This window comes from Hibiscus syriacus, unplaced genomic scaffold (assembly GCF_006381635.1).
Source record: "Hibiscus syriacus cultivar Baekdansim isolate YM2019G1 unplaced genomic scaffold, ASM638163v2 tig00000329_pilon, whole genome shotgun sequence".
NCBI lineage: Eukaryota > Viridiplantae > Streptophyta > Magnoliopsida > Malvales > Malvaceae > Hibiscus > Hibiscus syriacus.
In genome coordinates, this window is record NW_024061782.1 from 1460265 (window position 1) to 1484567 (window position 24303).

The window sequence follows — 24303 nt, forward strand, 5'->3', positions numbered from 1 at the left end:
TTTACTTACTATTTTATCTTTGTTTTCTCTTTATTTTAATTTAATTAATTTATTTATTTCTTACCTTTTTATCTAACATGGTTTTTTGACCTTCTTAAGGCCACACCTTTAAAACTATCTAAGGTAAGTAATTGTGATCGTATTTTTACCTTTTAATTTTAAATTACAATTTTCTTAATTTAAGACAACCGGCAAATTATGTAGTACCGAAAGGACGGTTCAAGGGTGCTAATCCTTCCTTGACCGTAATCGACTCCCGAATCCGACATATCTTTGGTAAGACGCAGATCAGGTAAGATATAAGGTATCCGATTAACCTATTTATTTTTTAAATAAATAATCGGTGGCGACTCCAATCACATTTTTCAAGTCGAAGCCCAATTCTGGGGCCCAACCGAAAGACGGTTACGACACAATTCAAATTTAAATTATTTTATCAAATTTATAAAATTAAGAATCAAAATTATTCAAATCAAATTAAACAAAAAAAATCAACATTTTTAATCAAATCAAATTTTACTCATTCTTGCTCAATATTATTTTACATACATTGTTAATCGGTTAAATTATAAAAATTACCCATTTTATCTCACCTTGACCTTATATACATTTTATTTCACATTGTTAATTGGTAACTTATAAAAATCACCCTTATATAAATTTAAACCTTAACATTTACGAGTTATTATTTCAATACTTTCAATATTTAATCAAAAGTATTATTATCCAAAATAATACTCTAAATATTATTCGGATTCTAGAAAAAGACCCCCATAACCCAACTCCAAACAGGTGTCGACTATATATTCGGGAACAAGAGAGATGAAAGGGCCCAAAGAAAAGCAGAATCCAATTCCACTTACAATCTACAACCTCCATCTCCACCCAGTTCCACTCATTGAACCAATAAATACAGACCATTCCATCAGCTGTCACGGTATCAATCAAATATGATCATGATCATTATGTCCATGACACCAAGTGTGGAATATTGGGCTCATTGTTATTTAAGATTGAGATTTTCATACATAGAAAAGTCACTTCTCCATTGCAGCTCAAAAGCACAAACAACAACACTTATAAGATAATCACAAAGAGAGTGGATGACTATATATATACATAGCTTTAAAACTTTCTACAAATTGGTTCTACGCAGTGGTCTTCTTGGCCCTTTTAGCGGAGACTGACTTGATGGATTTAGGCTGCTTTGGTTTTGCAGGAGTTGATTTCTTCTTAGCTCCAACTCTCTTTGCCGGTTTCTTTGTAGCCTCTGCTTTCTTCGGCTTCGCAGCTGGCTTTGCTTTCTTCTCTGTTTTAGCTTTCGTTGCTTTTTTACCAGCTTCGGATAGCTTGTAAGAGGCCTTGATCTTTATCAGTTTGCCTCTGGCGGTAGAGTTTTTAAGTTGAAGAGCTAATATTTTTCGAAAATTCGCTGGAAGCACCGCCTTCTGCTTCTCCTCCATGTACTTGGCTATTGCGTACGGACTCGAACCACTCTTCTCGTTCAAAGCCAGAATCGCCTCTTTTATCATCTGCACAATAACAATTAACAAACCCTTAATCAACTAACAAAAGCACCACAGACAAAGATTAAAGGGATAAGAAAAATACCTGGAAGTAAGGAGGGTGAGCAGCGGGTTTTGGTTGCTTAGGCTTTTTCTCCTTTGTAACTTTCGGCTTCTTCTCCTTCACAAGCTTTTCCGCCTGAAGAGGCTGCTCGGTGACCGGAACTTCGGGTTCTGCGGTTGCCATCGGTGTTCACAAGTGACTATTTTTAACAGAAACAATGGAAGAGTCCAGAGGAACGGTTTTGCTGGGGTAATACCCCTTGGAAATGGCAGTAGTCGGAATTTATAGCGTCGTGGGATCTGCGCAGACAAGAGTGTCATTATATGATTGGTTGGTTGGATGTCATGGGGATTGCTAACGTGGACTGAGAATAATCGGAGACGTACACTTGGAAGAAAATCGAAGCGTTTATTTAGTCGGCTATTTTTAGTAGCCCAAAACGGCGTAGCTTTTTGCAGCATTGAGATAGGCTTTGACGTCGGTAAGGCCTGGTTTTCTTTCTTAATTCCACTTGGGTGTGTTTTCTGAGTGACTTTTGTATCTTCCAATTTTTGGGATTGCCTTTGATTTTTGACATGAAAATTAGGCGAGACCGTAGCTAAGGAAGAGGTTAATATAATGTGATTAAAATGAAGTAAAATGGTTACAGTTTACGGGTAATTTGAAGGTGTCGAAGAGAGACGGTCTATTTCATTATTTTTTTTTCTTTTCAATTTTTTATTCATAAAATTTAGACGGTGGTATTTGAGTGGTTTAACTCTTATTTTTCAATAATTTTCTTATATCACTTATCTCTTATTTATGATTAGACGGTGATATTTCAATGGTTTAATTATCTTTTATGATATATTTATTAATGCAATCAGATCTGCTCGTTTTTATCTATATTCAAATTTTTTATTACATTTTTAACATTTTTTATGGTCATTATATAATATTAAGTGATTAATTTCTTATGTTAATTGTTATAAAAAATGTCATAATTATATTTTTAATTTGTGACTATACTTATAAACATTCATTGTAATTCTAAGTATTTGATTTTTAAATAAATTTAGTAATTTTTATATAAAAAAGGTTTAATATAAAATTAGATGTCCAAATTATATTTTAAGTTAACTTTAAGTGTTTCATGAATTTTTCGTTAAAAATAGGTGTCTAATGTTTTATTTGTTATACTTAAGTGCATATATTGAAACGATCGTTAAAAAAATATTAAATGACACATATCATATTTTTTTAATTTTTTATTTTAAAAAGAAATTATTTCTTTTAAAAAATAATTTCTCTAAAATAAATTCTCCAAGCTCAGCGTTACACACGCATCAGACTATTCGTCGGAACAACCCTCTCTTACATTGTCTTCTTTGGTAGACAACCGTTATTTTCAATATTCAATGCAAGGGAAATTCTTTTAATTGCTGTTTGGTTCGGGGAATGTAGGATTTCTATGGGGATGAAATTCACTTTTTTCCGTTTGGTTAACCGGTAATGTAAGATTATCAACAGTGAATTTTTTGGGGTATATTATCGGGAATGTCATTACCTCCATTCTCTTAGGTATTGTTGGATTATCGGAGTTTTGAACTAAAATGCCCTTAATTTTTTTCCCCAAAAATATACTTCTTCTGATATTGAATAATAAAAAATCTACGAAGGTTAAATTACAAATTTATCCTTAAACTATTTTAGATTTACAAAAAATATATATATAATTAAAATTTTATAATAAGTTCAGAGGTTAAAATAAAATTTTTACCATTTCATTAAACCTTTTTATATTTTCAATTTTGTAAAAAAATTATATAAATTTTATGAATTTAAATTTTTTAAAGAAAACATATAAATATCTTATAGTAATATTATAGTAGAATTCAACTTGTTAAAAAAACAATATATAATAAGGACAATTTGGTCAAATATACATTCTAATAATATTTTATTCTTTTAACCAAACACAGTAATCTTACATTCCTGCTAAACCAACCAAACACAAAAAACAACATTCTCAGTAATTTTATTCCCTAATAATCTTTTATTCCCACTTCCCTATTTGGATTGCAAAGATTCTCAACCCCGGTAATAAGTCATTCCCAATAGTGTAATTTTGGGGGCTTATTACCGGGAATGTGATTCTCCTAATTCCTTAGGTATTGTTACATTCTCGGTGTTTTGGACTAAAATGCCCTTAACAATTTTTTTTTTCAAAAATATCATTCTTCTGCCGTTAAATAAAAAAATTCTACGAAGGTTAAATTGTAAATTTATCTTTAAACTATTTTAGATTTACAAAAAAAAATTCATAATTAGAATTTTATGTGAAGTTCAGAGGTTAAAATAAAAAAAACCCTTTCATTAAACCTATTTATCTTTTAAATTTTGTAAAAAAAGTATATAAATTTTATGAATTTAAATTTTTAAAGAAAATATATAAATTAAAAATAGTAAAATTATAAATTTTCTATGATCTTTTATATAAATATTTTCATTTGAATATTTACAATTCAGCTTGTTAAAAAACCGATATATAATAAGGATAATTTGGTAAAATATACATTCCAATAATATTTTATTCCTTTAACCAAACATTATAATCTTACATTATTGCTAAATGAACCAAACACAACAATGCAACATTCTCAGTAATGTGTTATGTAATGTTACATTCAGGTAATCCTATTCCCGGAGGTAATACTACATTCCATGAACCAAACACACCCCTAGAGTAAAGTAGTCCATCTCTTCGTACAACAAGATTGATTACGAATGATAAATTTGAATCTAGACTCAAAGATTTTTATTATTATTATTAATTTGGGATAAGTATAAGGTAGTATATATTTAAAGATAATTCTCACTCTTTCAAGATTTATTGTTCACACCCTTGGAATCTATGGTGTTCGAACCCGAATTCTCAGTAATAACAACAATTCTTTTACCACGGAGGCCACTTGTACGTGCATTAGAGTTAGAGATTTAAATATTATGTTTAGGGATTTAAATTTAAGAATTTATAGATTTAGAGGTATTGAAACAACGGTAAAAGAGATGGTAAGTTGTGAAGGTCCGATAATGGGTGATGATTGTTTGATGATAAAGACGGTTGATGATGTACGACATTTGTTGGTAATACGATGATTCAAATGAGAGACTTTAGAGATATAATTTCTTTGATATTTTCAGAAAAATTTGGGTTTTTTTAAATCAATAATAATCTTAATTTTAAAAAATTAAAAATTTAATATATATGTGACATGTTATTTAAATATTTTTTAATGATTGTTATTGTATAAACTCCTAAAAAGTATAATAGAAAAATGTTAAACACTTATTTTTAACGAAAAAATCTTTGTACATCTAAAATTAATTTAAATTATAATTTGAACGATTATTATTTTACTAATCCTAAAAATTTCAAACTTTATTAATCTATCATTTTCAATGATAATTATTATTAATAACCATGTAGTTTAATTTATTTATCGTTAAATAACAATGAGAAATTTAAGAAGGACCCAATGGGCCATGGCCCTCCAAGATTTTAAAATCTTGTTAATGGACTCTCGGAATTTTTTTGAACTTTTTTAGTCCGTTCGAATATTTGAAAGTTTTTTTTTTAAATTTCTTCTTATTTTAAATAAAATTTTATTAACATATTTTAACATTAAATTAATTTGATACTCTCAAACTATAAAATTTATATATTTTATTTAAATGGTCCCAAGATAAGTAACATGTATGTGACTATTAAATAAAAATTACTAACATGTATGTGAATTTAAAAATATTTTTAAAAAGATATTAATTTATCCTACAAGCTAATTTTTTCCTAATTTTTTTTGTTTCAATATTATACTTTAATAAATTATCTCTCAAATTAGGAGTGTTTATTATTCGGTTTTAACTAAAGTAATGGACCTAATCAAAATTTAATTCGATTAATTTAATATTAGATCGGATAACGATTAAGAAAATTTTTAAATTTCGGTTATTTTTTTTAATCAATCGAAAATATGAAATATTATATAAATATAAAGCTCAAACTATTTGAATACAGATTGCGGAGTAATTTTATGGATTAAATGTGAAGCAGCTGTGAGTTAAAGGCGAGGCCCTGCCGACAAAAATAAGCTATGACGATCACATGACACGATAACTACGAATCCACAAGTGGTGGGTGTAGCTGTGTCACTTGCTGAAGTAGCAACCAAAGTAGTGATACCAAAAACAGATTACAACAGGAACAAAGTATCATTTTCAGATCTTGTACACTCGGATGATGAGATCTAAAAGATTCCAGCATTCTCATGACATAATCAAAACTTAAACTACAAATTTCAGGCTCAACCGTGACATCATTATAAATTTCTGGGGAATTAAATGGATAAAACCGCATAAAGCTTTAAATTAAATAAATACCATGTTCTTAAACACCGACTATATCATCCAAGAAGAAAATTTCTGAATTAAGGCTGTTGCTGGGCATCCATATAACCAGCCTCAACCAATACTTTCTCCCTCTTAGCCAACTCAATGTCTTCATCAACCATCATCTTCACCAATTGCGCAAATCCAACTCTGGGTTTCCACCCAAGAACCTTCCTTGCCTTGCTTGAATCGCCTTTCAAGTTATCCACCTCGGCAGGCCTGAAATACCTCTTGTCAATCACCACGTGATCTTTCCAGTTCAACCCAACAGACCCAAATGCCACTTCCAGAAACTCCTCCACCGTATGCGACTCCTCAGTCGCCACCACGTAATCGTCCGGCTTCTCTTGTTGCAGCATCATCCACATAGCTTCCACGTAATCCCCAGCAAAACCCCAATCCCTCGAAGCTTGGAGATTCCCCAAAAACAACTTGTTTTGCAACCCAATCTTGATCCTCCCGACAGCCCGGGTAATCTTTCGGGTCACGAAATTCTCTCCTCTCCTCGGGGATTCGTGATTGAAAAGAATCCCATTGCATGCGAAAATCCCGTAGGCTTCCCTGTAGTTCACGGTGTACCAATGCGCAGCACATTTGGAAGCCGCGTATGGAGATCTGGGGTGAAACGGAGTGTTTTCAGATTGCGGTGGAGGGGTGGATCCGAACATTTCGGACGATCCAGCTTGGTAATACTTGATATGATTCCGACCCGTGGCGCGGATATGGGATCTAACGGCTTCCAACAACCGGAGAGCTCCGGTAGCCACCACGTCAGCCGTGTAATCAGGGATCTCAAAAGAAACGGCAACGTGAGATTGAGCCGCCAGATTGTAAACCTCGTCGGGTCGGATAGTGTCGAGCCAGCGCCGAAGCGAGGAAGCGTCGGAGAGGTCAGCGTAATGGAGCTTCATGCGAGCCTTGTGGGCGTTGTGTGGATCAATGTAGATGTGGTTGATACGCTGCGTATTGAAGTTGGAAGAGCGGCGGATCAAGCCATGGACTTCGTAGCCTTTGTTGAGGAGGAATTCGGTCAGGTACGAACCGTCTTGACCGGTGATGCCGGTGATCAAGGCGATCTTCCGGTCAGGTCTGGCGTTCCCATTGACAGTGTGAGATCCGGATTCTGATCCAGATCCGACCTCGGAACTTTCATTTTCGGTTGCCATTATCAATTTTGACGGTCGGCGGGTTTTTCAATTTGGAGATGTAAAAGAAAATTGGAGGAGGAAGCGCTCTGGCGGCTATTGGCTGTTTATAGGAGTTTAGGGAGGGGGACAACGAAGGATTAAATGGTCAAAGAAGAAGATATTAGTATATATTTTATGAACTTACAATTTTGTCCTTGAGCAATGCAATTTGATTGGTTGGGCTTCTTGAAATGTCTTCTTGTTATTGGTTGAAAAGTGATGTTGGACTTTTTGTTAGTCCAACATTTTTTTCGTTTCATGGGCCTTTGAACTCGCATTACCCATTATGGAGGTCATGTTTGTGTGCATTCGTTAGGGAATTTAATTTATTTTATATAATAAAAATTCACTAATATGCTTTTCTTATGAAAATCAAATATTTATATTTTCAAATTATATCTTTCTCGCAAATAAAATTATTACTTACCTAATCATTTGTTAAAATAATCATCTTTATGTCATTTGTGTTTCTTAATATGATATCATATTTTATTTGTTGTACTTCTTTCGAATCTCTTTTACAAGGTTGATCTTATATCAAGGCCTTTGAATAATTCCCTTTGTTGTTAAAATCACGAGAAAACAACTTTGGGTATAAAGACATCTCTCAAGAAGCTATGATCATTTGATATGATATCTGACAAATATCATATGATTTATCAGAACCAAAATCACATCAATCAAATCTATTAACTTATAAATAGCCATGATAATCGTACATCGACACCTACACTAAAAGTCACAGTAAAACTTCTTAAGAGAAAAGACTCTAACCACTCCTCAAATATTATTATCCGCCCATTCTTTAGGCAAACATTAGATATTGATTTATATGGCTTTATCTATACATCACTTAAAATTATGAAACTACAATTTAAAATTTCTAACTCCGACCATGCTACTAATGTTTCGATTAATAAAATGTAACAACACATGTTTCTACACTTGAATTAATAACCCTTAAGCTCTTTGTAACCATCCTTTATTTATCCTCAACATGCTTCGATATTACTGGATACAATGTCTCATTAATATTAAACTAGGTTTATGGAAAATCGATCTAGACACAAACAATTAAGAGTGGTAGTAGGTTCCTTAACATTCATGAGCTTCTAAGTAACTAGGTTTGATATCATTTCCACTAAGATATGCCATGTTTTTGCTTCGTAACTTAACACTTTTTCCAACCTTTGGTACATTGCAAAAAAGAGAGGTCATCACATAATTGTTTAAGGCTTTACCGCAACTAGACCCCTTTTAGGCACTCATGCAACCAAGGAGTGCATCTTCAAGCTCATTATTCGGTATTACCGCTTTTTTCTATTAAGCTTAGCCAGCACTAAACTTTGGTCTTGCCATCTTTTTTTTTTAATTCTTAATGTATATTAACTTAGACAAATTTATCGTGATAAAGTTGTTATGAGATTAATTACACTCTCTTTAATCACTAAAGAAACTTTTATAATCATAAATCATTTGAAGTCCTTGGATATATTTGAACAGAAAAATATAATTACATCTTAATTCTTTATGTCATATTTAATATAAATTATAATCACACAATTTTATAAGATGAAAATTTTTAAAACCAATATTAAATTATAAAACAGAAGATTGTAATTATTTATATAATTACGTCAATTTTTTTCATTTCAATTAAAATGGGAAAATGTTGTCCCTAGGGCTCTTAGGTTCGAGCACCAACGATTACATGATATTTAAACGCCTTAAAGTTTCAATCGGACTTATATTGATCGTAACTGGAATATTATTTATAGATTGTAGATTTTTAACAATCTGATTAAGAATAATGTTGATTCTGGAAATACTGATTCAATATTCCAAATATGCAATCACTTATCAGTCTGTTTAAAAATAATATTGAGTTAAAACTGTCTATTTAAACAAGAATGATGGATTAAGGTAGGGGAAAAGAGAGGAATCGTTAACGACTCTGAGGAGAATTATTTTGATAAGTGGAGTAAAGATTTTAAAACAAATCTGGGTTTTATCCTAAAATTCATTTAAGAATCTCCAGAAACAAATAAATTTAATCCCCTCCAAAATATTTGTAATAGTAATATATATATATCAATAAAGCTATAATTTAAAGTTATCAAGAAAATCTTCTATTTGCCCCATAAGCTTAACTTTATTCTTATAGTATGATACTCCCGAAATGCATGATTTAATTTTAAGAAATAAAATATATGTATTAAAAGAACTGCATAATAGTGATAGAAAACCTTTTGACAGTGTAAAAAAGGAACTTTTATTTCATATGCTGCTTACTAGAAAGGTTGTTGTTAAGCACGCATTATTTCATCATCTGAGAATATTTTTGTATCCCTTTATTATTTGGGTATCAAAAATCTTAAAGATGTAGTTTCACTTATTAAAGATAAACAACTTTATCGTTCAAAATGAAGTAGGAAAGATTCTAAGGCTTGGTATAGTTGGTGTTTTGCTCCTGAACAAGTTGCCTAGCACTAGTTTTGTTTTGACCAGTGATTATGGTGTATCTAATGAGGCGGCATTGTTAAAGTTTTTGCTTAGCATTATACTTGAATGTGATTATGATATGGTATATGATGGATGCAATCTGTCTTCAGAAGTTACATAGAAATGTTGTTAATTACTTTAAGAATATCGTTTATCTTAATGGTCCTGTCATAAAAAAATTTATCAACTGTTTATCAGTTCTAACCTGAAAATTTCGAGTTTTGAGCTTAGATGAACACTCAGTAATTTTATAACTCAAACTATTATTAATACGAGATAAAATACGTTACAATGACGTTACCTCAATATTACAATACTACAACACTAGCAACGGCTAGTTTACAAACACAACCTCAATATTCTAAGCTTTGCTAAGCTTTACTCAATTCTCTCTAATAACTTTGCTAAGTTATTTTTCATTCTGACTTTTCTAAGCTTTCATTTTTTTTCTCACTTGTGTTTCAATACATTGCTAATCTCATAAGGTATATTTATAGTATGCATAAACCGACTAATTTACTTCATCAATTGCAGCCAGACCCTTTGCTTGCCGTAAAGGAATTTGCTGATGTCTCCACACATTGATTAGCTTCCAATTTCCAAGTGTTTTGCTGCTCACCTAGCTTTCAAAAGTTGTTTCTCTTTTTGCCATGTGCTTATTTCACTTATTTACTTCTTAGGTAAGATTTGCTTCGTTAATCAAGAAACATTTTTAATTAATTTTGCTTCCACGTTTTTTTTCCTTAATTATTAAGCATGAGCATGTTGCGAAAAACTTTTCAACTTTGCTCATTTTTATAGCCGTCTTTTTTGACTTGTAAGAAATCAATTTTGATTTCTAACACTCCCCCTCAAACTTGATTTTCCATTCTGAGCTTTTCTCCACTTGTCAACTCCAATCGATTCTTCATTTGTTTTGAGATCACTCTTTGCAAAGAGACTGAATAGTGAAACATTATTTAATTCATAATCATTGTACTTTTCTGGTATTCTTCTCTCTCTTGTAGATCTTCGAACTTTTGTGGGAGGTGCTTCAGAATTTTCTATTATGTTGCTAGCATCGCTGCCGCTATTTGATGACGATGGTACATTTTGTTGAGGACTTTGATCATCAGCTTGTTCATCTTGATTGATAAGACCGTCATCTTTATCTTTATCTTCATTAAAAATTAGTCATTCACATTTCTTTTCTTCTTTGCTCCATCTCCAATATTCTGTTTCATCGAACTTGATATCTCTTGAAATTATTACCTTCTTGGTAAGAGGATTATATAATCTGTAAGCTTTGCTTATTTCATCATAGCCAATGAAAATACATTTTTCTCATTTGTCATCAAGTTTCTTTCTAATCTGTTCAGGAACATGGGCATATGCGATGCATCCAAAAATCTTGAGATGTCCAACTCTTGGTTTCTGTCCACTCCATGCTTCGTTTGGCGTCATATACTTCACACTTTTTGTTGGACATCGGTTCAATAAGTAAACTTCACATCTAACTGCTTCTGCCCAGAAATTTCTTGGTAGATGTTTACATTTTATCATGCTTCTTGCCATGTCAAGAATTGTGCGGTTCTTTCTTTCTGCAACTCTATTTTGTTGTAGCGTGTATCTAACTCTCAGCTGATGGATGATGTCATGCTCTTTACAGAATTCTTCAAACAACTTTGATGTATATTCGCCTCCTCTATCTGATATGAGTATTTTCAAATATTGGCCACTTTGCTTTTCCGTCATTGCTTTAAATTCTTTCAATTTTTCCAGTGCTTCCGATCTTTCTTTCAAGATGTAAATCCAACACTTTCTACTAAAATCATCAATAAAAGTTAGGTAGTACCTGTTACCGCCAAGCGATGGTATATCAAAAGGACCGGCTATATCTGTGTATACTATCTCCAGCGGTCTCCGGGCACGCCAGGATCTACCAACTTCAAAGCTTTGTCTATGTTGCTTTCCTTTAATGCAAACCTCACATAATTGATTTGGAGGGTTGATCTCTGGTAGTCCTTTTACCGTGCTTGTTTTTTATAACAACTTCAAACCAGAAAATCCAAGATATCCATATCTTAGGTGCCACAGCCATGAATCATCTTTAATCGCGGTCTTCATGCACTTGACTTCTCCTGACTCGATATCAATTGTAAAGAGACAATTTCGAGTCATATCAACTTGGGCTATCAATTCTCCTTCTTTATTTTTGATGGCAAGAGAGCAATTCTTCATCTGCACTTCATATCCTTTTTCCAAGAGTTGACTAAGGCTGATGATATTGCTTTTCAAAGAAGGTACATAATAAACATCTGAAATATATTTCTTTTTTGTTCTACGTGCGAGTCATCTCTGAAAGTTACTTGCCCATGGACTGTTTCATTTAATTTCACAAACAATACCCTTTGACCACACATATGATTACTGGCATAATTATCAAGATACCAAATATTTTTTTTGAATTCTTTATTTCCTTTATAAGTGAGGAATACATGAGATTTTCCACACAAAAAATTCTTCAGCTGCTGCTACGTTATTTCTTTCTTCTTGTTTAGGAGCAGATCTACAGTCATAACTATAATGACCATACTTATTGGAATTATAACATTATACCTGGGATTTATTTTCTTGTTGATATTTGCCTCTACCTCGGCCTCTGAATCCTCCTCTGTATCTTCCACGATAACCACCACGATTTTCTCGTCCTCATGTATAGTTGCTGCTAGCTTCTCATTCGTTGTCATTCATCTTGCTTTGTAGAGCTTGCTCCAAATTTTCAGAATCTTCATTTTGTTTCATTTTCTGCTCATGGGCTTGAAGTGAACCCACAAGCTCATCGATCGATATATGTGATAAATCTTTCGATTCTTCGATTGCCACAACCACGTAATCAAATTTTCTTGTCAATGATCGCAAATTTGTTTCCATCACTCTAACATCGTTGAGTGATTTACCATTTCTTTTCATTTCATTCACGACATCTTTCACACGACTAATATAATCATCGATTGTTTCTGTATTTTTCATTTTTAACATCTCAAACTCAGCTTTGAGAGTTTGTAAGCGTACATTCTTTTCTTTTTCGGCACCTTGTAGAGATTTTTGCAAAATCTCCCATGCTTGTTTTGCGGTCTTCGCATCAGAATTTTTTTCAAAGGTAGATTCGTCTACTCCTTGAAAAATAAAGAACAACGCTCTTTTATCTTTTTTCTGGGATTCCTTCAATACCTTCTTTTCTTCATTGGTCAGGGCTGCTTCTGCTGCTGTATTTTCAGGCTCGGTGTAACCATCCTCGATGATATCCCAACAATCTTGGGAGCCTAGTAACGCCTTCATTTGAATGATCCAATTGCCACAATTCGTCTTTGTCAATCTCAGGATTTGTGGTTGAATCATGTTGGTCATCTTCTCCACATGGTAAACTAGAACCAAGCTCTGATACCACTTGTTGGAAGCGTAGATGGACACTCAGTAATTTTATAACTCGAACTATTATTAATATGAGGCAAAATACATTACAATGACGTTACCCCAATATTACAATACTACAACACTAGCTGCGGCTAGTTTACAAACACAACCTCAATATTCTAAGCTTTGCTAAGCTTTACTCAATTCTCTCTAATAGCTTTGCTAAGCTATTTTTCATTCTGACTTTTCTAAGCCTTCATTTTTCTCACTTGTGTTTCAATACATTGCTAATCTCATAAGGTATATTTTTTTTGGATAATTCAATTTTTATTACCCAAATAAGCAAAAACTATTACAAAAAATCATCGATCACAAAATCATATATACATACTACTTACAAAATAAAAGATCGATTTAAACTATACCCCAAGAGTTACAAAGGATAATGTTAATACTATCAGACCTATTTATATTTTTCCCTCTCAATTTGATACCAACGGATAAGTTATATTTATAGTATGCATAAACCGACTAATTTACTTCATCAATTGTCGCCAGACCCTTTGCTTGCCGTAAAGGAATTTGCTGCTGCCTCCACACGTTGATTAGCTTCCAATTTCCAAGTGTTTTGCTGCTCACCTAGCTTTCAAAAGTTGCTTCTCTTTTTGCCACGTGTTTATTTCACATCTTTACTTCTTAGGTAAGATTTGCTTCATTAATCAAGAAAAATCCTTAATTAATTTTGTTTTCACTTTTTTTTTCTTTAATTATTAAACATGAGCATGTTGCTTAAAACTTTTTAACTTTGTTTATTTTTATAGCCGTCTTTTTTTACTTGTAAGAAATAAAGTTTGATTTCTAACAGTATTTACCTGGGAACTGTTAATCCCTACTACTATGTTGCTTTCAGTTGAGGTATGATGTATGGAAGAGTGTAGACCTAACATAGCTTGGTCCATTGGCGATGGCTCAACAATTAAAGTTTGGGATGACGTTTGGGTTCCACCTGTTAGCCCTTTGTGTGATCTTGTGATGGATTCCTCAACCCCGGACCTTCATCCGCACTTTAGTGATCTCATGGACGAAAATGGAACGTGGAACCTCCCCTTGATCTTCTCCTTGCTTCCTGCCAACGTTGTCTCCCATATTGCAAGCATCCGTTGCCCTATTTCAGGTGATGTCGCTAACTCATGTGACTGGCGCTGGAATGACACCTTTACAATCGGTAATGCGTATGATCATCTCATGCAACCAACCTGGAACCCCAGTTCCACCGATTGGAAGATCATTTGGCAGCTCCCCGTGCCCCAAAGAATTAGTTTTTTCCTTTGACTTACCTTTAAAGGAAAATTGTTTACCAACTCTGAGCGCCTTAGACGCAATCTCACCACGAGCGCAACTTGCCCCCTCTACGGCCAAGCTAATGAGTCGATCATCCAATCTCTCCGTAACTGCTCCCAAGCTCGCGACATTTGGAGCTCCGCCACTCCAGGTTTGATTTCCCATGATTTTTTTCACTATGAATGCAAGCGATTGGCTTCTCCAGAATATTAAGAATGATGCTTTCTACTCTACAACAAAAGCCAACTGGAACATTTCATTTGCTTCTCTATGCTGGCAAATCTGGAAAGCTCGAAAAGATGTTATCTTTGCAAATATTCATCAGTCCCCTTCTGCTGTCTTTCATCGCAACATCATTTGGGCTAATCACTTTGATACCTATATGAACTGAACCTCTCAGTCGGTCTTCAGTAACCGACCCTCTGCTGAAATCCAATGGTTTCCACCGCCCTCAAACTGGATCGCCTTAAACACAGACGTATCAGTCTGTTTGCCTTCAGGTAGAGCTGCTACTGGGGGTCTTTTCTGCTACAGCTCAGGTGCTTGGATACATGGTTTTAATCGTACCATTGGAGTTACAGATCCTCTTCAAGCCGAGCTTTGGGCTATTCATGATGGTCTCTACCTTGCCTGACAACTTGAATTTGTCCAAGATCAATATAATTGCTATCGGGCTAGCTCGATGCTAACCGAACCTCCTGCTCAATACAGTCACTCTCCTCTGATCAGGGCTATCATTATGATTATAAATCGTGCTTGGGCAATCGAATTCACTTGGATCCCTCGTGAAGCTAATCACTCTGCTGATACTTTGTCAAAGAACGCTCCTCCGGATGCCTTTGAGCTGTTTCTCCTTTATGATCCATCAAGTTATCTCCGTAACCTCCTCCACAGAGACTGACCCTCCATACTGTAAAACTAGGCCTTCCTAGTCGTTTAGTTTTTTCCACTTCTATTCAAAAAAATATTTAAAAAATGAGTGGGTTGAGTTTAGAGAATAGAAAGGTAAATGAACCCAATGGGAAGGGGGAATCTTGTAACTCTGTCAGAAATCATGTCAACACTCGTAAATTAACAAGGTATGTGGGAAGAGGGAATCTCGTAACTTTGTCAGATATCATGTCAACACTCGTAAATTAACAAGTTATGTGGATACAATCAATAGGAAGAGGATACAATCAAGAGGAGGAGGAGAAGAAAATCACGTAAATCTGTTAGAGGTCATGTCAACTAAAGATGTAAAATCGGGTAATTGTTCATGTTTCAGTCGGATCCTGTCAGGTCGGGTAAAATCGGATACATGTTAAGTATGGTAAATTTGATGTTTTGACTCGGATCAGGTCGGGTCATTTTCAAGTTGATTTGACACCAGGTACAGTTCGGGTTCAGGTCGAGTTACTTTCAGTTCGGATCGATGTTAGTTCAGGTCAAAACAGTTCAAGACCAGGTTAACTCAAGTTCGGATAGACTTCAGGCAGATTTCATTCAGATCAGGTGACATCATTGGCAGATAAAATTCAGGTCGGATCTTTATCATATACGAATTGAGTTCAACTTGGATCAATTTTTATTTTTGGATTAATTATTTTCGTCTTTCGCGAAAGTTGAATTACAATTTGTAATTGTATATGATTTAGAGTAAATTACTAAGAATATAAATAATCATGGATCAATTTTATGAAAAATATAAAATTAAGGACTAAATTGAACAAATATGAAATTATAAGTAAACATTTAAATAAATTAAACAACACACATTAATGAGGGACCAAATCGAAATAATTTTAAAATACGAGGTTGAAATTAATATAAAAAGTACTAAATTATACTCATTTAAAAAGTTATGAACCAATTAAAAAATATAAATAAGTAATAAGTATGGGTCAATTTCAGATAGAAATATAATTTTAAGGACTAAATTGAACAAATATGAAATTATAAATAAAAATTTAAATAAATTAAACAACACAAAGGTATCAAATTGAAATAATTATAAAATGTGAAGAAAATTTGTAAAATAGACTAAATTGCATTCATTTAAAAAATGAAACAATTATAATATATATACTATATATGAACAATATATATTATGTATAAACTATATAATTTATATATAAAGTATATATATTATATATCTAAACTATATATATAAACTATATAGTTTATATTTATAATATTATATACTATATATAAACTATATATATTATGTATAAATTATATATTTTATTAATATAAATTATATATTTTATTAATATAAACTATATAGTTTATTAGTATAAACTATACAGTTTATATTTATATTATTATATATTATATATAAACTATATATATATTATGTATAAACTATATATAACAGGTATAAACTATATAATTTATATATGAACTATTGAACTATATATAAACTATATAGTTTATTAATATAAATTATATAGTTTATATATAAATTATATATGAATTATATTTAAATATATACATCTTATATTTATATATACATAATTATAAATTATATATACTATGTATAAATTATATAGTTTATATAGTTTAAATATAAAGTATATAAGTATATATATAAAGTATAAATTATATATATATATATATATATATATATATATATATATATATATATATAGTATATATACATATATAATAATATAAAGTATAAGTATATTTATATATATATATAAAGTTTTAGTATAAATATATACATATATAATAATATAAAATATAAATACTATATATATATAAAGTATAATTATAAAGACTAAAGTATATAAGCATATAATATAAAGTATATAAGTATATAAAGTATATATATATAAAGTATAAATATATATATATATATATATATATATATATATATATATATGTATATAATATAAAGTATATATATAACTATAAACTATATATATATATACACACACACTTTATATTATATACTTATATACTTTAGTCTTTATAATTATACTCTCTCTATATATAATATACTCATACTTTATATTCATATATATGTATATACTTTATACTAAAACTTTATCTATATATATATATATATATATATATATATATATATATATATATATATATATATATATATATATACTTTATTATACTTATATACTTATATTATATATGTATATATTATATATATATATATATATATATATATATATATATATATATATATATATATATACACTTTATAGTTTATATATATACTTATATACTTTATATATACTTATATACTTTATATTTAATATTTATATACTTTAGTCTTTATAATTGTACTTTATATATATAATATAATACTTATATATATATATACACACTTTATACTTTAAAGTATGTATACCTTATAGTTTATATATATATATATATATTATACTTTATAGTTTACACTTTATATATATACTTATACTTGTATATATATATATATATATATATATATATATATATATATATATATATATATATATATATATATATATATATATATATATACTTATAATGTATTAATCTATGCATAAGTATAATGTACATTATATATACATGCATCATATTATCATAACATTCATTATATGTGTTATATATATATTATAATTGTTTTAATTTTCCCCAACTTTTGAAATTAATGCAATTCAGTCCATTTTACAATTTGAAAACAAGTCAGGTTCATAACAAGTCAATAACAAGTCAAATCATTTACAGGTCAAGTTGAAAACAAGTCAGATTCATAACAGGTCAGGTTGAAAATAGGTCGGGTAATACTAGTTATTTAGCAGGTCAATCTGGGGTTCTGGATCATATCAGTCAGATGTAGGTCGGGTTCGAGTATCATATTTTCGATTCAATTCGGGTTCAGGTCGGGTTCAGATCCATAATTTCCAGGTCCAACTCGGGTTCAGGTCAACACCAATTCTGACTTTAGTCGGTTTCGGATCGCCACAATGTAGGTCAAAAACAGTTTTAACTTGAGTTGGTTTCAGTAAGTTTTACAGGTCGAGTCAGCTTTTTACACCCTTAATGTCAACACTAGTAAATTAGCAAGTTAGGTGGATACAATCAAGTAGAGTTGAATTTGGATATAGTAAATCACATGAGTGTGTAAGAGGTAATGTCAACAAGTAACAATTTTCCGAGATCTAGATCTTTGAGATCCCCTTCTAGAAAAGTCCTTATGTTTTCCCGAATTTGTGAGAGATGTTGAATGTTTGAGATTCTTTCTCTTAATATGTTATCTCAAAATTGTGAAGAGATAACGATATTATTGGAGAAGTCTTAATGAAAGTATCAAAATAAAGTGATGACTTAATTGAATATATAGAGATTATAATTTTTATTTGATTTATATTATAAGTGTTTTATTTATGTATTTGGTTTTTAAATATAAAGGAGTTCTGATTGTAGGTGACATTCACAAACTCGACAATAATCGAAGGTCAAGTTTGAGATGTTACGAATGAAGTAAAAAAGTGATTATTGGACCATAAAGGTTTTCATTTGAGGTTATGAAGGCTAGCATAAACAATCATGATCGAAAAATAGCATTCACTTCTTTTTTTATGACGGATCCGACATAAAACAAATTAAAAGCGATTAAGAAGAAAATAAACTTGAATACGATCATAGCAATATAATCAAATGCCACCAGAGAAATCATTAACTTTAACGTGATAAAAAATTGGAAAATCCAAAGTAGTAATAATAATGTCAAACCAACGTTACCTAATTCTAGTTTCCACAAAGAAATAAAACATTGCTTATGATCTCTCAAAGTAGTAACAGTTCATGTTTCAAAACAGTTATATAAGCTGAGATATACGAGACGGCACAAGACAGTTCAACCTAGGGGTGTAAACGAGCCGAGTCGAGCTCGAGTATTGCTGAGCTCGACTCAAACTCGAAAATCATTTAGGTAAGCTAGATTCGACTCGAAAACTCGCGAGCTAAAAATTATCAAGCTCGACTCGAACTCGAAATATATTTTTGAAACTCGACTCGAACTCGAAAAGACTCGAACTCAAAAAAAATTCTCGAGCTTGATTGAAGCTCAAAACTCGAACTCGATTGAAGCTCGATTCAAACTCCACGGGTTAATTTTCATTTTCTGAAAACTCATCCCCTTTTATACACTCACTTTACCCCTTATTCCCCAAGAAACACCGATGTGGGATATAACTTACATGATCAACTCACCTGCCAAATTCCAAGCTTCTTTTCACTCTCATCTTTGATCTCTGTTTCAAAAACAAAGCTTCATGAGGAATAAAAAACCAAACTGGTGGTTGAACTGATTGTTCTTTCAGTTCCTATTTCAAACGGTTGAAAATGAATTGCTCTAAAGTTTGGTTTAAAAGGCTGAAACTTTTTGGTTTCCAGTTTTCTAGTAAGTTTGGTAGTTTTGATAGTAATCTGGTTCAATGTAATCGCCTGGTCTTGTTTGGTTTCTTAATTATTGTTTTTTCTGCTCCCCTTCTTGGCATAGAACTCTTATTTTTTAGATTCCTGGATTTGTCATATTTTAGTTACGAATCAGTTCATAAATCTATTACACTTGCTTGCTTGCATATACGATTCCTCGAAAACTTTTTCTCAAAATGCTGAGTTGACAGATTTGTTACGAATCAGATTCGATTGCCCGATTTGTTTCATAACTAATTCGCGAGATGATTTTTTTCTGGTTCGTATTCACTGAGCATCGCTTCCCTCTTCCACTTTGTTTTCGATTTATGATTTTGTACTCTGCACTTATTTGATTTCCATCAGTAATTATCCTTTGTAGAGAAACGAAAGACCTATGGATGCAGTGCCAACACGATGCACTTTAACCAAGTTTGCCTTCGAAAATCGATGTTGAAACAAAATGGTTATTGATTTTTAGTATATCTCCTTTTGGTTTTGCTTTCTTGTTTGGTTGAAGTGTCGAAGGTCACAGAAGGGAGGTGTAAACTCTATGAATTGAAACCCCTCTAACAATTGAACAAATGCCTTCGCAAATCCATTTTCCGAATCGTAGGATGCCCAAGTACTCCATTTTTGGAGCGTCTTGAACCCTCGGCTACATTTTCCTACATTTTCGTAGGATGCACTTGTTTGTTGCAGAAAGCTTGAGGATACACAAAACAGAGAGTTGAAGAGAGAAAAAGAAAACCAAAGAAACATGGACAGTGGACAGATATTCAAGCCCGTGTTTTAGAAATGGAGTATTAGCATTTTAGGACCTGTTATATTTGTAATCTTCTGATTTCGTCATTAATCAAGGTTTATGTTTTTATGATTTGAGTTGTTAATTTATTTTTATTTTATGTTTTGATCACCGTTTGTTTTGATAATGGACCTATTGATTGATTTGACCAAGTGTGATTTATTAGTTTATTTACATATAAACCCTTGTTAATTTCATTAATTTCATTTTGCATAATTTGTATATTACTTTCATGTGCATAACTTAACCCCTATCACATAATCAAATTAGGGGTTTATGGTTTAGGACTTAAGGCTTAGGGTTTACGGTGTATTGTTTAGGGTTTAAGATTTAAGGTTTATGGTTTATAGTTTAAAGTTTAGGGTATATTCTAATTTGTGCTTAATTAAATTTTCTTTTTTTTCTTTTAGTACCGTATCACATAATCGGATTAAAAGTTTAGGGTTTAGGGTTTGGATTTAGGGTTTAAGATTTAGGGTATAATCTAATATGTGTTTAATTAAGAGAAAATAACCTCAGTGACCGAAAATTCCTTATAATATACGATTTTAACCAACTTTTTTACGATTTGCCAAAATGACCAACAAAATCGTAATGCGATCTCTAAATCGCAACGCGATCTCCATTATCACAATTCACTTTCCAGATTCGCAACGCGATTTTGACCATCGCATTGCAATTTTCGAAATCCGCATTGTGATTTTAGATAATCGCAATGCGAATATGTAAATCGCAATGCGATTCTGACTATTGCAATGCGATTTGGACTATCGCAACGCGATAATACGTGATCGCAATGCGATTCTGACTATCGCAACGAGATTCTGACTATCGCAACGTGATAATACGTGATCGCAATGCGATTCTGACTAACGCATCATTGAATTTCAAATTCGCAACAGTTTTAGTTTCGCAACACATATGGGTATATAACTACTACGCAGCAGCATCAACTCATAACCTAAATCCCTAAATCGCAACTCATTCTATCTCCATCTATCACTCTCTCTGGCGAATCCGTTCCTATATCCAACGACATCCTTCCCCATCCGGCAACAGGTTTTAGTTTCGCAGCTCGTTTGTTTAGTAAATTAATTTACAATAATGAAATCATCTAATGTTGATCATGTTTGGATAGATTTGTGTTTTGGAGGGTCATGGGAGAATGTTCATGGTGTTTTACAATATATGCATTTACCCATGAATCTTCAACTAAAATTGTCATTAAAAAAGTTAACTTATGAAACTCTAATGTTACGTGTTGCAAATAAATTGAATTTAGCCGGATTTAGGCTATCTTATCAGAGAAAAGGTAAAGTTTATTTGTTAACCGACAATGAAGATGTTGAACGATTCATTGCTTACATTAGTGTTTCGCAAGATGATGTTAAATTGTATGTTGTTGAACCTAGAAGTAGTGAAGTTGGGTCAGTAGCGGGTAGTAATCAACTAAGTTTTTCAACCACAGTTTATGGTGCTCAAAATTTAATGGTTCCACCACAATTTCATCACCAAGCAAATTTTGTTTCACCACATTTCCAATACCAAACACAATCTCAAAACCCACAACCTTTCCCTAATCCAAATCCCAATCAATTTTCAGCACCAAATTCCGGTTTTCGTATTAACCAGTTAGACGATGATGAGCCAACAGAAAAAATTGTGAGTACTAGTCGGTATTCGAAATTTGATCTTGGTCAATACCCGGACATTGATCTTGGTCAATACTCGGATTTTGATGATGTTTCAGAAGAAGAAACAGACCATATGTGTAATGATTTTGATATTGGTCAATACCCGAATTTTGATGATGAAACAGCCGCTGTCGAGGAATATGTTGGTGATGATAATGAGGAGAAAGTTACGACTGTGAATGAACATGTTGAACATCCATTATGTAATTCATATAACCCTGAAGAAGAAAAAGAAGAAGAAGAAATCCCCGAAGAAAAGTCCCCGAAGAAAATGCCACGGGAGTATAACTGGAATATGCCAGAATTACTTCAGATACCGGAAGAAGAGTTGGTAAAAATAGCAGTTGATTGTTACACAAAAATTATTCGTATCAAGAAAGATGATTGTTTTGATACAAAGGAATACTTGAAGATAGCTTTGTATACGAAATGTGTGGAAGATGGCTATCAACTAAAAGTTAACAAATCAAGCAAAGATTGTTTCGAAACAAGGTGTATGATTGACAAAAACTGTATGTGGCGTATGATTGCAAAGAGGATAAAAGATTTCGAAATGTTTCAATTTAGGAATTTTATTGATAAACATACATGTTCAAGAACCCAAGTTTTTCCTCACCATAGACAGGCAAACAAAAAGGTGTTGGGTGGTTTTCTGGCTGAGTTAATGTTTTTGAATGGCAGGGTATATCGGGGACATGAAATTATGACTGACATGAATGCTCGGTTCAAGATTAGTATCTCATATTCTCAAGCTTGGAGAGCAAAATGTTATGCCTTGGAATTGTTGAGGGTGTCGCCAGAAGCATCGTTTGCCCAAATGCCGGCTTATTGTCACAATTTAAAGCTGAAAAATCCTGGGTCGGTAACTGATATCAAAATAGATAGAGATGGACTCTTTGAGTTGCTGTTTATCGCCATTGGTGCTGCAGTTAGTAAATCAATATAATTTTGTTGACTCATTTTTGTTAGTTACATGCATTTCACATTTAAATGATTATATTTCTTGTATATATGATTTTGTAGATTCGTTCGTTTATTACTTGCATGCGCCCAGTTATTATAGTTGACAGAGTATATTTAAAAGGTCGATACCTTGGAGTAAACTTATTAGCAGTAGCCATGAATGCTAACAATGGGATACTACCAATAACTTACGGGGTTGGCAAATCTGAAACCTCTGATTCATAGACATGGTTTATGGGGCATCTTAGGGATTGCATAGGTCCTATTAGCAATCTGACAATCATATCCGATAGGGAAACTCAATTGACAACGCTGTTAGAAGGTGTTTTCTAGATGCTTTTCATGGAATTTGTGGTGTTCATTTATATAGAAATCTAAAATCAAGGTCTGCTGGTATAAAAAATCACAAATGGACATACTGGAAGGCTGTAAAAGCTTATCGGGAAGTGGATTTTAATAAGCATATAAATTGTTTAAGACGTGTTTTGCCTCAGTGTGCTCAAACACTATAAGATATCGGGTTTGAAAGATGGTCAAGAGTACACCAACTTAGAGCAAGATATGGTTTCATGACGTCTAATAGTGCATAATCAATCAACGCTCTAAGTCGTCATTCCCGAAAATTACCTATTATTATGTTAATGGAGTTTTTTCGAGCCTCTATTCAATAGTGGTACTACAAGAAAAGAAACCATGCAAGTATTATTTCTTTAAATTCGTAACTTATCATATAATTTACTAAGTATTATTTATTTAAATTTACAGAAACATTGGAACATCGTGTTACACCATGGACTGAAAAAAAGATAACGAAACGTGTTATAAAGTCAACGTCATGGAGAGTTGAACCATGTTCAAACACTTTGTTTGAAGTACTGGATAATAACTTAAATGGGCTTGTCGATCTAAATGCAAAGACGTATAGTTGTATAAAATGACAAACATCTAGTTATCCGTGTGGCCATGTTATAAAAGTTGCTCTTCATCTAAACCAAGATGATTCAAGCGCATATGATATGGA

General features: G+C 32.1%; 2 protein-coding genes and 1 non-coding gene across 3 annotated transcripts; 1 reads left to right on the forward strand and 2 right to left on the reverse strand.

The window, feature by feature from the left end:
- Window positions 1–982: 982 nt before the first annotated feature.
- On the reverse strand, window positions 983–1837 carry LOC120170936 (histone H1-like). The gene is made up of 2 exons (XM_039178797.1): window positions 1612–1837; window positions 983–1532 (listed from the first exon to the last, which is right to left on the reverse strand). The coding sequence occupies exons 1-2, from the start codon at window positions 1750–1752 to the stop codon at window positions 1149–1151; spliced, it is 525 nt and encodes a 174-aa protein (XP_039034728.1). The 5' UTR covers window positions 1753–1837; the 3' UTR covers window positions 983–1148.
- Window positions 1838–3992: 2155 nt separating this feature from the next.
- LOC120170831 (GDP-mannose 4,6 dehydratase 1-like) lies at window positions 3993–7202 on the reverse strand. The gene is made up of 2 exons (XM_039178715.1): window positions 5996–7202; window positions 3993–4008 (listed from the first exon to the last, which is right to left on the reverse strand). The coding sequence occupies exon 1, from the start codon at window positions 7161–7163 to the stop codon at window positions 6036–6038; it is 1128 nt and encodes a 375-aa protein (XP_039034646.1). The 5' UTR covers window positions 7164–7202; the 3' UTR covers window positions 3993–4008; window positions 5996–6035.
- Window positions 7203–20340: 13138 nt separating this feature from the next.
- Window positions 20341–20488, forward strand: LOC120178510. The gene has a single exon (XR_005521522.1). It is a non-coding gene; the product is annotated as a small nucleolar RNA snoR145 (small nucleolar RNA).
- Window positions 20489–24303: the final 3815 nt, after the last annotated feature.